At 27.5% G+C, this 20,406-nt stretch overlaps 2 protein-coding genes and 1 long non-coding RNA gene across 7 annotated transcripts in view; 1 reads left to right on the top strand and 2 right to left on the bottom strand.

The window, feature by feature from the left end:
- Positions 1–8,491: 8,491 nt before the first annotated feature.
- The window catches only part of LOC100208807 (ras-related and estrogen-regulated growth inhibitor), a 70,651-nt gene continuing 58,736 nt past the window's right edge, over positions 8,492–20,406 (top strand). For all 5 annotated transcript variants that reach the window (XM_065793880.1, XM_065793882.1, XM_065793876.1 and 2 more), the window contains exon 1: positions 8,492–8,795. The gene's annotated coding sequence lies outside the window, so the exon portion shown is untranslated. The remainder of the gene's footprint in view (positions 8,796–20,406) is intronic.
- LOC101240853 (putative uncharacterized protein DDB_G0282133) lies at positions 9,448–12,781 on the bottom strand. The gene is made up of 3 exons (XM_065793873.1): positions 10,388–12,781; positions 10,096–10,232; positions 9,448–9,950 (listed from the first exon to the last, which is right to left on the bottom strand). The coding sequence occupies exons 1-3, from the start codon at positions 12,603–12,605 to the stop codon at positions 9,711–9,713; spliced, it is 2,595 nt and encodes an 864-aa protein (XP_065649945.1). The 5' UTR covers positions 12,606–12,781; the 3' UTR covers positions 9,448–9,710.
- Positions 19,278–20,406, bottom strand: part of LOC136078314 (uncharacterized) — a 2,113-nt gene continuing 984 nt past the window's right edge. The window contains exons 4-6 of the long non-coding RNA XR_010637714.1: positions 20,132–20,296; positions 19,839–20,011; positions 19,278–19,763 (exon numbers count right to left, since the gene is read on the bottom strand). This is a non-coding gene — a long non-coding RNA (uncharacterized LOC136078314). The remainder of the gene's footprint in view (positions 19,764–19,838; positions 20,012–20,131; positions 20,297–20,406) is intronic.

Genomic DNA, 20,406 nt, shown 5'->3' with positions numbered 1-20,406 from the left:
GAAAAAAAGGCATTAAAGTTGCACACCATCAACATTATTGATTACCGTAATATGATAATGCTTCCATTATGTCTGAGGTCTACACTGTTTAGTTTAGTTTAGTTAATTTATTTTGTCGTTTAAAAATATTTACAACATACAAAAATATTTAAAAAATATATCAATGGGGCAAGTAGAAGGTATAAGTTAGCCTTATCACCAAACTCATTAGAAACGCTGCTAAATATCCGTATCATATAAAAAACAACATTTAAAAAAATGGCAATTGTAAGATGTTAAGAAACAAAAAAAGTAGTTAAATGAAAATTAAGAACTCAAAAAAAAAAAAAAAATAAAGAAAATAAAAATAAAGAACTACATTAAAATAAAAGACATTAAAATAAAAAAAACAGATCGTAATTTAAAATAAAAATAAATCCCTGGATTGCAAGCCCGCATCAAGAATCAAAAAGTCTCTCACAGGCTAAATGGTCTGAAAGTTTAAATGCGTGTTCTGTTATTTAAAAAGGTTATTCTAATTACAAAGTAAAATTATCAGAATATATATAATAATTTTTAAATTAGCAGTGGTCAATAAATTTTATATATTTGTTTAGATAAACGCATCACCCGAACACTGTAGTAGAAGATAGAATACTTCTAAAAAAATACGACTGAATTGAGAATAAACTGTTTATCTCTTTGTTTATTTTCTTTCAAGAGTTAAGAACAAGTTTTAACGAACTTGACAAAAAAGGCAATGTAAAAGAAGCTATTTTACTGACCAGAAGCCAAAAAGTTTGCTCGAATGTTGACACAACGAATTGACGTCTATTGAGGCACCAAACTTCACTTCACTTGGAGAAGAAAAATGATCGATGAAATTAATGTCATCGTGTATCAAATTTTTGCTAAGCTTGAAAGGCAAAGGCAAGGTTTAATTTTCTCTATTTCAGATTCCTCCTTCGTCTTCCAGAAATGATTTCTGTTGCAGTAACATTGCATGCCTAAGAAGTTTTATAAATCTGTCCAAACAAATCAGACATTTACTTTTCAAATCAACATCTGATTATAAAGAGTTTCGTTCTCACTTCAATTAAAATTGGTGCCGGTGAAACCAGAAAACCAAATCATTTAGATTTACTTTTGGTTATTCGATTAAAGAAACTTGAGTCAACATTTCCAAATACTAATTTTCTTCTGTTGTTACATATTATATTGGAAAAAGATCCTTTTAAAGAGTAAAAAATTGCTACAGGTCTAAATGTTGACAGGAACACTTGTACGCTCTTCAGTTTAAAAATATTTTTCTAAAAGAAATCAATGCGAAAGGTATTGATCATTTTGCTGGATTAAAATCTGCCGCAAGATATCTAAATAGTTTATCTACTTAGTAATGTATTATATAATCAAGAAGATCATTTCGCTGGTTTAAAATCTGCCGCAAGATATCTAAATAATTTATCTACTTAGTAATGTATTATGTAATCAAGATGAAAACCATGTAATCTTTAGAAATATCTATGTTTTGTTTTACCCAACTAATTGCTGTAAATATATGCAAATTATAAAAATCTGATTGTCCTTTGTTTATTTTTTATATAAACTTATTACTTGTTGGTAAACAAGTATTATTTATCATATTTACAAAGCATATCATATAAAAAAATTTATTTTTTATTTTTAGGAGGAATGATGGGGTGGGGAAAGGGGTGGAGTGTTGATGTCTAAAGTAGGAATAATGGCGGGCCTAAGATTGATCCCTCAGGAACACCGCAAGTTATAATATGTTTTTCTGTTTCATTTGCTGCATATATTATGTATTGTTTTCTGTTTGACAGATAACTTTTTATACCATAGCAAGTTGTTGTTCAGTATTCCATAAAGTTCTAGTTTTTTTATAAGAATATCATGGTTAACAGTGTCAAATGTTTTTGACAAATTAATAAAAACTCCTAATGTATAGCAATCATTATTGAAACCATTGGATATATAACTTATTAGACTACCACGTGATCCGTTGAGTGATTCTTTTCGAACTCAAATTGTTTATTATACATTATATTGCTCTCAATTAAATAACAATTAGGTCTATCATTCATAATTCGTTCTAACAGTTTTGAGAAACATGGTAAGACAGAAATAGGTCTATAATTAGACATATTTGTATCATCGCCAGATTTAAAAATAGGTATGATCTTAGCATATATATATATATATATATATATATATATATATATATATATATATATATATATATATATATATATATATATATATGATATATGATATATGAAATATATATATATATATATATATATATATATATATATATATATATATATATAATATATATATATATATATCCCTTAAAAAAATGCAATTAGGAATAATCCCAAAATGATACCTTAGCACACCTACTTATAAGCCTATTAATTTTATCATTTTTCATTTACATCTTTTCATACTGCTTTTTTAAGTTTCAGTCTGCATACTGTTTCTGTTGTAAAAGCTAAGAGCAGACAATTAACGAATTATTTAGTTTCTGGTAAGCAACAGGTAGAACAAGATTTTAGGGACACCATCAACTCTCTTGATAAGTCTCCTAAAAGCTGTTCTTCAAATTCACTCACTGAATAAGTGCTTAAAAATGATATTTGTTGTGACCAACGTCAGTCTGCTGAAGATGATGACAAAGATAAAGTTAATAACAATGAAGGTGATACAGATGAAGTTGATAAAATAAATAAAGTAATTGATTTAGTACTATGGATTGACTTTCCCGCAAATGATGTGGCTTACTGGGTTGAACGTGGGCTAACTAACTGTCAGCATCATTATGGTCACTTTGGTAAATCTTGCCGTATTTATTCTGAAGGAAATATAATAAGATAATGTTCTCTAAAAACTTTTCTATGACGCAAAAGCAAATCGTGAGCAGTACAGGAGAGAGTGGTTCATTATATTATCGCCCACAGGATCTGTGAACTTCTTTGTTTGAGAATTTTTTTTTGTCTATGGGTTCCATAAGTTTGTTATATACATTCATTGTGCAGCCCATTAACTAAATCTAATAGACAGAAGTGCCATTGACTCTTGTTTAGAGACGATAAACTTCTTTTATTAAGTGCAACAGATCTATACTTTTTTCTCAGCTTCAACCAACAGAGGAAAGATTCTAAAAGGATGCCTTTTGAATAAAATGGTGATAAAGTCTCTTTCCGATACGAGATGAGAAGCATATGCTGTTGCAAAGCTATTCTAAAGTCTCATTCTTAGATTATAAAATTGTATGTATGTTTACTAGAAGACCAGTCTCAGAAGAGGGAAACCAGAAGAGAAGCAGAAATTGGAAATAGCTTTTATGTTTGTTTATTGGAAGAAGTGTTACGACATTTTTACCGGGTCAGCCAATCTCTACTGAATAAGCCGTAAACTTAAAAGCGTGTGCTAATTTGTATTCTTCACTATCAGATCACTTGAATAAATCTTAGAATGAATTTGAAAGCTTTCAAGAAACTGCAAAATAAATAACACCAAATGTGGATTATAAGTCAACTTTGACCCGTAATCGTAAACGAAAGACAGAAGTTGTTGATGCTGATGCCCCTAAGGTATCTCTGAATGCCAGAGAAAAGTTTCACATATTTCCTTTCAATGCCAATGTTGACAAGCTTGAGACAGAGATAAGTAGACGAGGACATGTATATATTGATTTTCTTTTTTATTCAATGTATCGCAAACTTCAATGTTTTGAAGGACTAATAAATGCTTATCCTGAAGATATGAACAACAGTTTATATACTGAACTATAACAATTTCACTCAAATATTTGCCTCAAGTTTTGCGCATTGAAATCTGAAAAAAAAAGCATGTTCAGTCATACAAAGTTATACAAACTAATATTTAGAGACAACGTCAATTGTGCTTTTCTAAATGTATTTCCAAATTACCTTGCACATATTTTTAACTTTAATGGTTACAACTGTTCAACTGTGCACTTTTTTTTTCAGTTAAAAAGTACAAAAGAATCCAATAGCTCAACAATGAAACAAGAAAGACTTGATTTCCTATTTTTGCTGGTGATTGAGGTAGACTTGTTGGCAAAATTAACTTTGATGATGAGCTCACAAACGATGCCAGATGTAAATTAAAAAAAAAAAAAACTTGAAAATGTAAATCAGTGCTCTTTCTGACTTTCTCATCAGTTAAAAAATTTCAAAAACTTGTGTCTGTCATTATGATTACAAAATAAGTTTTAATACATAAATATCTTTTTATAGACTTTATAAAGACAAAAATAGTAAAAGCATATTTGTTTTTCTTTTTTAGATTTTGCCTTATTTTGGGCATACCACCGATTTGAGGCAGCCATGTCGGTTTGTGTCTAGGACACCAAGATAGCTTAATTTGACCCTGCTCCTACTCCATGATCCAATTTGTAAGGTCTCTGAAAGTGTCCTATGGAGACCTTAAAATTGCTACACGTGCTGCAGTTATAAGAATCCAACATAATATGCTGCTTCTTAAAAAATTTTAGAATAAAGTTATTCAAATGAGCTTCTGAAGTCAAATAATGACATAGAGACGTGAAATTTACATTTTAATTCTTAGTCTCTATGAATGATTTATTATATCAAAATTATAATGATATGTTATAAAGTTATAATAAATCTTAAGGAAAATATAAAGCATTAAAAACAATGAATATTTTTCCCTCATGTTTTTATAGACTATAGTATCGAAACAAAAATCCATTTATGATATGAGTTTTATTCCACAAAAAGAATACTGACGTCATAAAAATTATATCCTTCGTGAAGACATGTGATTTATATTGAGCTTTCCATATAGCATAGAAAAACAACTAAAATGCCTAGCAGCATTAACACTTTATCAATAATAACAGCATATCAATTTGTTTTCATTTTTATGCCATCAGTATTTTATTGTAATGGGGTAACATCAGACATTTTTCTTCTACTAATATATTTTTTCAAATTTATTTTTAGTTTATTTGATTAAAAACGATAAATAAAAAATTAAAAAAATGGAAACAAATTTTATTCGCAAACTTGCATTCCTGATTTTATTCAATGTTATTTATATATTTAGATTAAACAAAGAATACTTACGTATTTAAGTATTTACCAATGTTTATGAATTATTTATATATTCATTATATATTATTAACCTATGACATATCATAGGTTAATAATATATTAACATATGATATATATATATGTATATATCTGTTTTTATGTATGTGTATATATATATATATATATATATATATATATATATATATAAAAGATTTAACTTTGCTACCTTTTAAAATTTAATTTTGTTATATATATATATATATATATATATATATATATATATATATATATATATATATATATATATATATATATATATTTATATACATATATATATTTATATATATATATATATATATACATATATATATATATATATATATATATATATATATATATATATATATATATATATATATATATATATATATATATAACGAATGCACGTTTTTTGGTGAAAAATTTTGCATATGTACGGTTGTGATACGTGAAATTGTTTTGCAAGACCACGCTGTGAAATACCATCCTTTTGATCAATCGATTTTTTAAGGCGCTTTATCTCTTTTGCAGGTATCTTTATTACTTTGCGACCACTTCCGACTTTTCTTTCTGGTCCTATATTGTTCCCCTTTCTTTTAGGTATATTATAAATAGTAGATTTTGGTATGTTCTCCAATCGAAAATGATTTACAATAAAGCTTTTACTGTCATCCGGATGCAAATCCAAAAATGCGTACACTCGTTTTCTAAGGGAGTCTTGGTTATAAGTTTTTTTTTCATTTTTAGTTATTCCTAAATAAATCATTTTTTAATAATACATTTTAAGAATTTAATTAACAACAAAATAGAAGTGATTGCAATTATATAAATTTTTCCTTTGTATTTTTATATTTACACAAACTTTGTCCAGATTTTTAGTTATCACATGTTAAAATGAGGGGGGAAGGGTAAATCCTTAACAAGTATCGACTGATGCGTAAAAAAAAAAAAAGGTCTTCGAAACTAAAATTTACCCGACTGAATTGTGTCAAATACCCGACTAGCCGGCTAAATTCATAAAAATACCGAGACTTTAACTTGAGATGGTGCAAACTCCAAACATTTATGTTTTAATATTTACGCAGAAAACTGCAACGATCAGAGCTTGGAAAGAAAAAAAAATTTTTGGGCTTCCCTAACTCGTAGAAACAACGAGTTTATAGAATACTTTTTTTACTATTTTTATTTTAATGTATACTCATATACAAATTTCAAATTTCATGCAATATTCTCTCAGTTAATGGTTTTTATGAACCTGCAAAATTTACAGCCCTTTTAAATTGGGGTTGGAAAGGGGTTAAAACTTTATATAGTCATATTTTTCAAAAGATAAGGGAATATTGCATGAAATTTGTAATTTGCTAGTGAATTTAAATTGAGATAAAAATAGTAAAGAAAATATTTTATAAAGTATTTTATAAACTTGTTGCTCCCACGTTAAGGGCTAAGGAAACCCAAATTTTTAGTTTTTTTCCCCAAGTTCTAATCGTCGCAATTTTTTGCAAAGCATTCTTGTTTGACATAAGCATGAACATATATGTTTGGAGTTTCCTCCATGCCTTGAAGTTAGCTTTTTCAATCATTAAAAAAAAAACCCACCGAACCTTCGCAAATATATCTAATGCACGTGCGCGTTTGCTCGCGCGCGTCAGTCTATTTGTTTTGTATAAATATATTTTTATTTAAACAGTTTTTTTGTTTATATATAAAATAAAAATAACTTAATTAATTTTTATTTGTTCAGTTTTAATCTCCACATAGATTAAAGTTTCCATTAAGTTTGTAAAACTAGAAATAAAATATATTCGGGGTATAAATATCTGAGATATTTGGAGTGATATACAGTGAAATACTTTCAAAATGATGAATATAATTTCAAAAACTTATTTCACGTAATGGTACTTTAATTCCTAATTCGACTCTAGTTTATCAAGCCTCTATTTCAACGGGCCATGTCGATAGTTTAGAAAATACTTAATTTAGTCGTAAACAGAATAAAATTCGAATAAATGCCAATTGAAAGTTTAAATGATAAAATTTGTTACAAAAAATATACATTACTGTAAAAAATAATTTACTTTTCGGATTACTTAACATAAACAATATTTACTTGTATGAAGTGTAATTTACTTTATTGACGCACGTAAATATTTCTTAAACTAAGATAATCTTAAGATAAATTTAATCATCTCAATATAATAGAAAATTTATTTTTATAAAATTAATGAGTGAAATTAATTGAGCAAAGAAATAATAATTTTTTTAATTTTTAACTACAACATAATATTTGTTTTTTGTTAAACTTTTAACAGCAGTTAATATTATTTACTTAAGATAATATTTTTTTAAGCAATTAGTAAGTGCTAACTACATAAACTATGTAACTGAAAAATGATAAAAAATGATGCAACTGAATGATGTCATTAAAAAGCTCGAAAAATTCAAACATATTATCAGAACCTTGACATTTAATTTATATGTACGCATACATTTAATTTATATGTAACAAACATTATATGACAAACATTATATAACAAACATTATATGACAAACATTTAATTTATATGTACGCATACATAATATACGTATTGAAAAGAGTCATAAATTCTATAAATAGTGTCTTAAAATGTTAATTATGGAAAGTATGAAATTTTAAGTTCAACCAAGATATTCCAAAGTTATATTATTTTATTACTCTGATAAGACTACGATCAATGTAAAATCAAGCTTTGACATAATGTATTTCTTAACATCTATTTATTTGTAGATTTCAAAGTAAAGAAACTTTTAAACTCAAATAAATAATATAATCAAACATATATAACTTATCTTTTAATTATGCGATCTGCATAATTAATCACAGGTACCGCATGTTTATAACCGCAATTAAGGCACTGAACCTTTTTTTTTTACTTTCATAGCGAATATTTGTATAAATAATAAGGTAAATCAAATTTGATAAAAATAAATATTTAGTGCTAAATTTTGAGTAAACTTATACTTTATTAAGTTACTATTATTTAAACTATTGGATTCTTATTTATATATTCTACTTTTTATAACTTTCAAAGTTTACATGCATTATACTAGCAATTTTGTGTAGCAGATACAATAGTTTTAAAAAACTATTACAAGTTATAATGTAGCATTATAATTTGTACTTTTTTTTTAACGACGACGCGAAGGAGCAAGTACCTATAACTTAAAAATAAATAAAATTATTAAAAAGTAAAACTTTTACAAAACAAACACCTTTCAAAAGTTACCGGAAATTCTAAACAATTTTTCTAGGATATTTTCATCGCTAAACCTGTATTAATCTCTGCCATATCATATGTCATCCATATTTCACAGTGCATGGTATTGCAACAACTTTAGCCTGTATGCTGTATTAGACTAACGGTCTTATTGTTAACATTTTTGTTTTTGAGCCAATATAATTGTGATAATGAATATATGTACGAAGTTTTAACACTTATTATAAATCAACATTTGCGAATTCAAGAGGATTCACTTCCTATTGTAGTGTATTATTGCATAAACTCTTTTTCCGTCATTTTATTTTATGTGTCACTTAAGAGTTTATGGTCTTCTAATGAGAATTTAAATTCATGTGATAAAAAAAAGTAATTTTTAGCGATAAAGAAATTCTAAACGGTAAAGTTATTTCAAAAGGTAAATGAAAAACGTTCGTATTATTTTTATATTATTTTTATATTTATATTCACCATTTTAAAATTTATTTTTCCTTTCTTATATATTATTTATAAAATAATTGACATTTTAAATTATTTTTATTTATATAATAAAGAATAAAATTAAAGCTTCATTTAAAAAAAATATTGATATCTGCGCATGCGTTATTTTTTGCAACTAAAATCCATATAGAAACATTTTAATGTAAATTAAGTAGTATAAGTAATGTATATTAAAACATTGTAGAATTTTAACCAATAGTACTCAAAATCTTGCATCACTTTATTGGATTAAAACAAGTGTCATCAAACCAATGGATTTATTTCCCTGCCAATCAGGCCAAAGATTACACGTCATAATGTTTTAACTTCATTTTTTTAACATGCCTTGCCAATTGAAACATTTTTTGTAAAGCTTATATAGCTTTTATGAATTATCTTGAAAGAAGATTTATAAATTTATTCAATATATGTATATATATTCATAATTTTATGCATTATTTAAAATTGTGTTGTTAAAACTTTTTATAACAATGTGTACAATAACAATGTAAGGTACATAAAAGGCTGTTTTTTTACCCAAGAAAATATACTTTTGTTTAAGCAAAAAGACTAAATAAAAACCATAAAACTAGCAAAAAATGTTATATAAAAACAAATATGATAACTGCATACTGAAAATATACAAACACCTTTACAAATAAACACACCATATAAATAGTATACAAAACCAAGTTAGATAAATTACTGAATATTAGACTTTACCAATAACTATAATAAATTTATCATCTTAAAAATAAATTGTTTATTACAACTTATAGTAAAGAATACCACAAATAAATTGATTTCTAGTTAAAATGTATATAGTTTTTTATTTTTGCTTTTTATTTTCGTTTTATTGTCTTTTACCAACCGAGTCCTGATAATCAAGACCTTTACAATCAGGGCCACATTCTTTATTAACAAATTGTTTGCAGTTTTTGCAGTAAATTGCTGCATAAGCGCCAGATTTGACCGCATCTTTCTGAATTCCTTGATCGCCAACAAAAATACCTTGTTCGCAACTTCGATTTATAAACATCGGAGGATGGTCTGGCTTTAGTTTACATAAAGAGAGTTCTGTGTTTGGCAAAACCTGTAGTATAACACAACATTATATAATAAAAATATAACAAAACATAAAAATAATAAAAATATTGTTGTTGTTAGTTATATAAATATTTTCATTGCTTTTATTATTTATTTTTATAAACAAGTAAAAATAGATGAAAAATAACCACCTCAAAACGAGAAAATGTCGGTGTGGGGTATACTGTATTTTCTTTTATTCGATTTGCAAGATCTCTATAACTTTCTCTTCTCCCGTTTCGAAGCACTCTACCTTCTGGACACTCGTCATTGCTATCAATAGAGTTCTCTAAATAAAAAATTGTTATTAACTTGCAATAACGATTTTAACTTTATCTTTAAATTTGAAGCAAGACTCATTAGTCAAAATATTTTAAACTGTTGTAAGTAGCAGAAAAATATTATTAAAATAGGTTATTATTTAGTTATCATTGTTATAAATACCATGTTCTGATTGATCATCAGTGGATGAATTTGCCGTTCCACCTTCTTCTCTTAATTTATTACCAATAAAAGTTGAACTTTCGGAATCACCTGATTTATTTCCATTAAAACTTTGATTTTTCCAATCTGGTAAGTTTTCGTCATTTGAAACTGAACTTTTTGAGTCGTGGGATTTTTTACGGCTAAAAATTGAGCTCTTTGAACTCCGTTTACTGTTTTTAGAAATGGAGCCTTTTGAATCATATGATTCATTACCATTTGAAGTAGCATCTTTAGAATCACGTGGTTTTGAAAAATTAAAAAAAGCACTGATAGAACTTTTTCTTGAAGTTTTTTTCTCTTCTCCAGAACTATTTTTGGATAGTTTTTTTGAAACTTCATTTTCATCTGATATCTTCTTATTCTCTTGATAACTGTTCGGCACCTTTTGATTTAACTCATTATTGTTCGTTGTGGAACCGTCTTTATCAATTGATGTTTTCGAAATATAAATTGAATTTTCATCACTTCTGCTTAAACTGTATGGTATACTTTCATTTCCATATATGCGTCTCAAGTGCAACGCGTTTTCGTCTGCATCCAGGTTATCATCTATTGAGTTTCCTGGTATATTTGAAACAAATCTTTTAGGACTTTTTTCGTTTTCAGGATTTTGATTTTGAAAAGATTTCTCCGAAATTGTTTCTAAAGATTGTTTTCTTTCAGAATCATAGCCTGGCGTATTTTGCCACGTTACATTATATTTTCGTGGCTGCACATTTTTTTTCTTTTCTTCATTAAAATCCTGATAAATATTAGCATTCGAAATTTCGTTTTTGTTGATTTTTTCTTCTTCAGTTTTATTTTGAGATTTGTTTAAAGAGCTATTTCTTTTTGATTTGTACACTGAAGTAGGTTTAGATACAACTGAATACATCAAGTCGTCTTGTTTTTCATTGACGTCATGAATATTTTCATTTAATTGCTTTTTGTTTTGATTAAACAAAATATTTGAAATACTTTCTGAACTTTCTATCTGATATTCATTCCATTGATTGTCTTGGGAACGGCTACTATACTGAAGGTTGTCGTTTTGGCTGTTATCGAATTGTTGACTGTCGTACCGAAAGTTATCGTCTTTACTGCAATTTTGTTGAAGTCTGTCATTCTGACGACTATCACTTGATACTGTATTAAAATTTTTGGAATAAAAAAAATCTCGATCAACGTCTTCATTATTATAACATTTTTCTTGACTCATTAGATTTTTGTTGTCAAGAGATAAACTTTTGTTGTCAAGGGATAAACTTTGTTTTTGTGCATTATTTTCATTTCTAAAATTAAAGCTACCTGGTTCGACATTTGTGTTGTAATGTTTGATACGATGTGTGGAGTTATTATTTGTAAGTGATTCTTTGTAAAAATGCTTGGAGGTTTCGTTTCTATCCTTCCGGCTGCTATGTTTTATTTTGTTATCAACAAAATCATCTGCCTCCAGAGTATTGATTTCCGTTCTTCTTTTGTCTTCATTACCTTTATTCATGAAGTTGTACTCAGTAGTGTTTATTTTATCTGTACTCTGAAAAGACGAATTTAGTTTGTTACCTAAACTTTCATCTGGTGGTTTTGGAAGATTTAAGAAATTATTTTGGTTGAATGAGTTTCTCGCATTTCCATTAGTACTAAATTTTTCATTGAAAGAATCATCTTTATCATAGTAATAGTTTTTTAAAGAACGGTTGCTATTAACAACATAATTTTTTGAAACACCGGAACGAATATAACTATCATCATTACTTGAAGAGATTAACCTACGATCCACGGGGGAGTAGTTGCCGTGGTTTATTGAAAGGTCGGTAAACTTTGATGACGGTACTTTTTCGAAAGCAAGCTCATCGTAAAGCCACATATTTTTTCTGGGCGGGAGTATATCTTTTTCATTACAATGTTTCAAAACGTTTGTACTTTTACTTTTATGTGCTTTATTGTATTTTTTATAAGAAATTTCAACAGGAATTCGAACATGTGTACTTCGCTCGCTTCTTATGTACTTTCGGTCATTCCTTTGCATTTCTTCTATTATTCTAGAATCCCAACTTCTATTTCTATATTCATTTCTTCCTTTCCTGTGAGAGTATTTAGCGCGATTATTATTATAATGCGTTATTTGATCACTGTAAGCATCAATAGCATCATCGTCGTAGAAGACTTTTTTTAAAATAAAAATTTGCTTTACCATACTTATTTTCTTCTTTAAATTTTAATTTTTCAGTATGGATACGTTTCTTCTCACTTTTAGTCTAATATGCGCGTTTAGGTTAAATTTCTGAATAAAATGTTTTTAAACATGCATCGACGTGTAATTTTACTCTATTTAAAAAATTGTTATATAAATAGTTAATATACGGATTTTTTAAAATCGATATTTTTTTAAATAATTTAAAAATACTAGTAATAAATAATTTATTTTAATTTCATATTGATATTATAAAAGCGTTTTAAAAGCATTTAAATGCATTTTTCAATACCAACCGAGTAAAATGCGGGTCTCTAAAGCATCTTTAAGTATCACCCGAAGGAAACAGATAATAGACAAAACTGAATAATTTATTTCCAGTATTTAATCTTTTTTTAAAAATTTATGAAACTGGTGGTACTTTTTTTAAAATGCTAAATTCAGTATTTGTTATGCAATCTTTTGTTTACTTTTTTGTATTTATCGCATATCACAACAACTATATACATCAACGCATTTGTGGTTGAAATAACTGAAATGATTGAAAAAATTGAAATAAGTGAACGTCCATTAATCGCGTATTTTTAATTTTTAGACCTCCTTTATTATATATTTACTTCCGCCCGCCGCCTTCTTAGCAACTGAAACTTTTATTTATCTTTTACGATTGAAAATATGTGTACGTTGGGGCAGAGATATCTTTTCATCTAGTAATGTTTTTGTTTAAAGTTCGAAAAATCCCCAATAATGTTAGCGTCTTATTGCTAATAAAATCTTCAACAAAAAGCTGAATTATTTTATGGTTTTAAAGGTGCTCTAAAAAGTCCTAACAGTCTTTTTACAGAGCACTGCGGAAGTGCCTTTAAGCAAGAAGTTCACGCCTCTCTCCTTACTAATTGCTAAGGTTAGGAAAAATTATAACAACAACTTTTGCAGTCTTTTATGATCTAATGGAGAAGACCTTTCGCTCTTATTTTACGATCTCCAAGAAGATCTATTTGTTGGTCTTATCACAGAGCACCGCATAGGAGGATTTAACCAGGTTTCGCGTCTCCTTCTATAACAATGCCGTCGCAACACTTTTGCTTTTGAGCTAGAACTCTAACCACTACTCCACGGCTGTTTTAACTTTATTTATAGTTTGTATTTTATTATTATTTTAAGACTGAAAACTTTGTGATTCATATTTTACATTAAAATAAATAAAATCTATTTAAAAATATGTTCTTTTATTTTTATTAATCTTGAGTTTACCAAAAAACTTTTACATGAATTTATAGATGCTCTATAAATTTTTACATGAATTTATAGATGCTCTATAAATTTTTACATGAATTTATAGATGCTCTGTAAAAAGAAGACTAGTTAAAATTTATTTTCGTGTTGTTATTTTTTGAAGTTATCACTGCTAATATTGAATTTACTCATCTGAAAAACTTATTTATTAATCAGATATAAAATGAATATCGAAGGTGTGTTAGGTTTGTTTTAAATCTAAAGGGCCCGGTTTATAAACATATTTTCTATGTTCATGTTAAATTTCATTGAAAAAGATTATGTGGCAGACACCTAAATTTTTTTATAACAGAATATATACTTTAGTTAAAACATTGTAAATAAAGCAAAGTATTACAGAAATAACAACAAAATTCCATAGCAAAACGACCATATATATATATATATATATATATATATATATATATATATATATATATATATATATATATATATATATATATATATATATATATATATATATATATATATATAGATAGATAGATATATATAGATAGATATATATATATATAGTTATTTTGTTATATATATCTTAGTAGCATGAAACATCAGATCTTAACCTGGTAATAAAAGAATAGGAAAGTATTTTTTCTATGACCGTTGCCAAGGTTTACAATATTTTAAAGCATAAAACTTTACATCGTAAATAATAATTATTGTAGTATATTTTATCTGATTTGCAATCCTCGCTGAGTTATAATCTGGTATTGGTGGTAGTTGGAAAGATTCTGTATATTTACTTGAAAAAATAATTAACAAGCTCAATATACTTTCTATTCCTGCCATATCTTAGCTAGAACTTCTGCACCTCTAGCAATTATATGATTTTCTAATTCCAATTCGGTCACTTTTTTAGTAACATTTAGGTGTGTCCCAAAACGATCATGTGAGAAACCCAATACAGCATTCTTTTAACTTTGTGGACACTTTTCTATCCAGTTTGCGGAGCCTAACACTTTTCTATCCATTACCCGGGACGAATTAAGGTAATCTAAGTCAGCCTCAGACGTGAGTGGCTTAGATTACCATGTTGCGAGAGCAAATGAATTACACCGACAAGACATAATTTTAAGTTTAACAAATAAAACTTTTCTACCTTAATGACATTATATTAATAAGTTATTTTAATAAACAAGTCAATGTAAAAGTAACTGCAAAATTTTAATTCACCTAAAAGTTAAGAATAACTTCTTTCTTGATTTTCGTCTTGCAAAATCAGAAAAAATGTTGTCAAACTTTATTTCTCTCATCACATCAGATTCAATACACAGCAAGCTAGGTGAGTATTACCTTTCTTGATCAATTGAGGTTCTCTGTTCGTTTTTTAATTTCTTTAGGTAAGAAAATAAACGCTTTTCAGAGCAATATGTTACCATTGCTGAGCAATTAATTACCGAAGTGTAAAAGGTTCTGACGATAATATCAGTACAATCTTCTTTCAGTTTTGAAAGAAACTCAACAAATAGAAAAAAGTATACATCGTATGATGAAGGGAAATCAAAATATAAGACATGTACCAGAAAAAACCTGCACGGAAATTTTAAAGGATATCCATTAAACTATTTTGATATTGAATATTATATGTTTTTTGAAAGTACATATATTAATATTATTAAATTTCACTTAAGTAAGTTTGTGAAGTTGTGTACGAGAGAAAGCATGCACATTGCGTTTTACACTGTACATCATTTTTTGCACGGTCTTCGGCTGGACTTTCTTGGTAGTTCTAATCCATTTATTTTTGAAGTCTAAATGTTTTTAGCATTTTTTTTATATTGAATCTTAGTTTTCCTTTGACAATAGCCCAATATCTTTTGATTGGGCGTATATCAGAAATTTTGTAAATTGAGTGTTTTTCAACGAAATCTATTTTTTGTTCCCAAGCCAGAACACCCGATTAAGATTAACCGTATTAGATCTTAAAAACGACAAAATATGCTTCTTGAGGCGTTCTTTGACGTATATTTAGGTATTAATTGTTCCCGGAGTCACAAAGCAAGAGTTTATTTCACCACATTTACAATTTGCTTACCAAGGTAAGAAGTTTTGAGCAAATTTTTGCGTTCCAATGCATTTATATTTTCAACATCTCACTATTAATAGTTGAATAATATTGATATCCTGGAGAAAATATGCGGTACAATAAGTTTCATCATCAATAATCAAACAAGATTTTTTGGCATTTGATTTTTATAAAGCAGCTTTATACAACGAATCGCAACATTTTTCTTGCTTTTTATTACGACGAGAAAACTTTTTCTTTTTTACAACGCTCTGGGCTGTTCTCAATCTGCAACTCTTTTTGTTTTCTTTGATACACCAGAATTTTCAACAAAAAAATGAAAAAAATCTTCTCGTTTCTTATCTTGATTTGATGGCATTTCAATTAAAACTAATTATTTTGATAACAAAAATATTTAAATTTGACAATTTAAAACAATTAGCTATTTAAAGTAATGCACGGTTTTCGTAAAAAGCGCATCAGAACACGCGCAGATTTCTTCTGGTACATGTCTTATGACAATCACATGCGGTGTTCCTAAAAAATCAATACTTGGACCACTCTTTTTCCTTGTTTTTATACACAATTTACTTAAGTTTTTTTATATTTTAACTTCAATTTTATTCACTAATGATACAAACTTGTTTTACTCTAATAACAAAATCATATTTTTTTAAAATAATGTGTTCCTTACACACAAATATTACTCAAAGTCAAATTAACTATCCTTAAATATAGGTAAAACCTAACACTCTTTTTTATAGACTAGGCGATAAAAAAAAATATTCCTTTAAATCTTCTCAATCTGTGAATTGATAACTCTGACATAAAAAGAGTGCACTTTAGCGCGTTCCTAGTCGTAATTCTCGGCGAAAATTTTTTTTGGCAAGTATTCATGTGTATAATAGGAAATAGACTATCAAAAAATATTGGTGTATTGTTTGTATAAATACATAAATTACATGAAGCCAAACAGTTATTCCCAGTGGGCACTGAGTGTTATTTAAACGATCTCTAGACGTTTTTATTTGGTTTAAACCTAAAACAAAACATCCACAAAATGTTTAAAAAGCGCACCGTTCCCACTGGGTTAAAGCAGAACCGTTTAAATAACACATAATACACTGCTATCTTATTATGGAAATATCGCTTGGTGCAGCACCAAAGCAACCAAGTTGAAAAAAACTTCTCAGTAGACAAAAATACGTCATACGTAATATTTCAAAGGTAAATTCTTTAACGCCTTTAAATGATCTGTTTAATAAACTAAACATACTATTTAGTAAACTAAACATACAATGCTTCTCAACTAAATATTGATCAAATACTTATTTTTATGTACAAAATTGATACAATACCTCTAATATTTGATACCGTTATAACAAAATAAATCATGTTTACCATATTTTCAAATCAAAACAATATTCAACCCAAGACATACATAAACGGCCAACATATTCCCTATTGCATATTGACGACCCAAATTATGGAATACTAAACTTAATGATCAAAAAATTGATTTCTTATAACAAATTTAAAATAAAACTGAAGTAAAAATTTCTTACTATAATAAAATACTAAAATATTATTCTCTTTTTTTGTTTTTGTTTTTGCGAACAAGCTGCCTGGTTTGATTTTTTCTGTTTTTGATACTCCTGTTTTTGATACATCTGCTTTTGATACTTCTTCTTTTGATACTTCTGCTTTTGATACGGAGTAATATTAACTTAAAAAACAATAATTATTAATAATAATAGTCTAAGTCCTGGTCTCCTGTTGATAAACAAATAACTATTAACAAATTGATTAATTAGTTAAACCATTAATTTTTTTATTATTTTATTTTTTATAAAACTTTTATTAATTTTTTTATTTAAATTTTTTATCTGAGCCATTTTATTTTTTGTGTTCACTTTGAGGTTTTAAATTGTGCTATACTTTTTTTGCTTTTTACATTTGGTTTTACTTTATATTAAAATAACTGTTTATAAATGTAAAAAAATACTAAGTGCTTAATGATAAAATACTAAGCGTAATGATAAAAAAAAATGGTAAAATACTAAGCTTAATGATAAGTCTAATAAAAGTCATCTTTTTACCCTTGCCATGCAAATGTTTATTTATACATTTTGTTAACCATGAGCGAGAGTAGGTTTTTTCAAACCGAGACGAGACCGAGACGAGAAGTTAGTACTTCTCGTGAGACCGAGAACGAGACGAGACGAGACGAGAAATTTAACAATTTTTGAAAACAAATTTATTAAAATCCAAGTTAAAAAAAAATGTAAACATGGTTTTGACAAATAGACACAAATGACATTTGTCAAATGTAAACAACTTTTTCAAATATTAATTCAGAATTTTTTTGCCAAACCTTTCCAACAAGAAAATGTTTTCTCTGATTAAGATGATTTGTTCTACTTTTTCTGGGTGTAAGTTGTGTCTGGATGATCGGACGACACTTCTACCTGAGCTAAAAACTCTCTCTGATTTAGTTGAACTTGCTGAAATAGCTAAAATTTGTCAAGTAATGAAAAGAGTTCTGGCAATGTATTTGAATGCAGTTTCCACCAATCAAGAATCGGAAAGTCTTTTTTGGCATCAGGGAGATATTCATACTGGCACATTTCGCTCAAAATAGGATTCGGTTCAGATGTTGGCACTTGTGTTTCAAGTCTGACGTTTAACTTGCGCTTCAGTTTTGAATTAGGGGACAAATCTGCTGAAAAGACTCTGGCAACAGCTTGGTACTCAACAATATCCTTAACCTTGAGGCTAACTATTCTTTTGTTGTTTGAAATTTTTTGAAGAGCTTCAAGTGAAGTCCCTTTAAAGCAGAACTTAAGTAGTTTGCTGCAGCACTCAATAAGTTTCCAGTATGACAAAGAGGAAATCTTTTCTCAATGCAGCTTTTCAAGTTTTTTGCATACAACCCAGACGGCACATCTGGTTTTAATCTCGGAATTAAAACCCGTATAAACACGTGTTTGTTACGATCCAGGCGTAAACCAAAAACACGTGGATTTCACGGGAAGTTTAACTGGAGTTTTACACGGGTTTTCTAAGGTTTCAAAGACGAGTTTTTTTATGTTTTAAATACGTGTTTTTGAGGTTTTAAACTCGTGTTTTAAGAGGTTTTAAATTCGTGTTTTTTATAGTTTAAAACGGACTTATGGCATTAAATAAAGTTTCCAAACGGAAACTTTATTTAATGCCTTTAGTTAGTTCAGGCATAAGTTTTCCAAACTTATGCCTGAACTAACAGCTGTTCAGCACGGTTTAATGATAAACCAAAATTACGTAGGTTTTGTTAGACACGTTAATAACTTTAAACATGTAAACCTTTTTTTATATATACTACATTATATTTACGACAATTTTGTTGTTTTATTTTTGTTTTTTAAGGTAAATTAATATACAATAATACTATGAAGAAAAAATAAACAAAGAAATAAAAAACCAAATCATTAAAAATAAGCTAATAAAAGACGCTTGGCACATGGTACCATACATAATATTTAATTTCGATTAATCGCCTCTTCCGTCAATATAAAATCTAAAATCGTATAACAATACGCTTTCGTATTTTTACAAACAATTCCAGTAGCATCGAATGTTCTTTTCAATTTTTCTTAAAAGTCGGGTCTCGAACTTTACTAATTCCTCAATTGAGGTAACCTGTTCAAATTTAATTTCACTCAAATCTTTATCTAAAAACTATTGCAGTAGTCCAAATTTGTTTTTATGTAATGGTGTGTCAATCATTTAACGCTAAAACATAGCATCATCCATGGGAGAGGTTTCGTTTGTCTGATTTTTTGGTCGATCTGTATTGGTAATGGTTTTTGATGATTCGCCTTAACCTATTTAAAAAAAAACAAGTTTTATAATAAATAACAAAATAAATGATTATCTTAGTCTATTGTTTTGTATTGTACCTAAATAAATGCACTATAAAAAATGCTGTTTGAAAAAACCAGAGTGATGATTCGATGGAAGAGTAAAATTGATTTTTTCCTTATTGATCAGAATTGTTTGTGTATGTACATTTAAACGGAATCGACCCTTCATTCTTTTTTTCAAATTGTTTTTTAGAGCCATCTACTTCAACCTAAATAAGAGACGCCCTTAGAGAATTTATGAAAACCATTAAGAAACATAATTCATCAAATATACTATTGTACTTTTTAAATATTATAAACTTTTAAATTAAATGCAAATAATTTATTACTTTGGAAAGACCCAGAAGCCCGAGTATTCACAAGTATTTTCATTAGCATTTGTACCAGGATGTAAATCCTCTCTTAATTGATTTTTGCTTATAAATATAGAAATCTTTAAAGGTTGATTCGAAACCATCTCATTTAAGTTTTTTGCTTGTTAAAGTGCAAATATCCTGTTTTAAGATAAATTAGACTAATATACACTCAAATATAGGTAATAAATATAAATAGTTATACATAATAAAGTTATACATAAAAAAGTTATACATAATATTTAAAAAAA

Source organism: Hydra vulgaris, chromosome 03 (genome assembly GCF_038396675.1).
Source record: "Hydra vulgaris chromosome 03, alternate assembly HydraT2T_AEP".
Classification (NCBI taxonomy): domain Eukaryota; kingdom Metazoa; phylum Cnidaria; class Hydrozoa; order Anthoathecata; family Hydridae; genus Hydra; species Hydra vulgaris.
This window is presented reverse-complemented; position numbering and strand designations above follow the sequence as displayed.

What these genes read in the sequence shown, in the direction of transcription:
- LOC101240853 (XM_065793873.1), bottom strand. Translation starts at nt 12,605, where the DNA reads ATGGTAAAGCAAATTTTTATTTTAAAAAAAGTCTTCTACGACGATGAT. An exon ending in TGATGATCAATCAGAACATG is followed by an intron (nt 10,233 to 10,387) that starts GTATTTATAACA and finishes TTTTTTATTTAG; the next exon opens with AGAACTCTATTGATAGCAAT. An exon ending in CGACATTTTCTCGTTTTGAG is followed by an intron (nt 9,951 to 10,095) that starts GTGGTTATTTTT and finishes GTTATACTACAG; the next exon opens with GTTTTGCCAAACACAGAACT.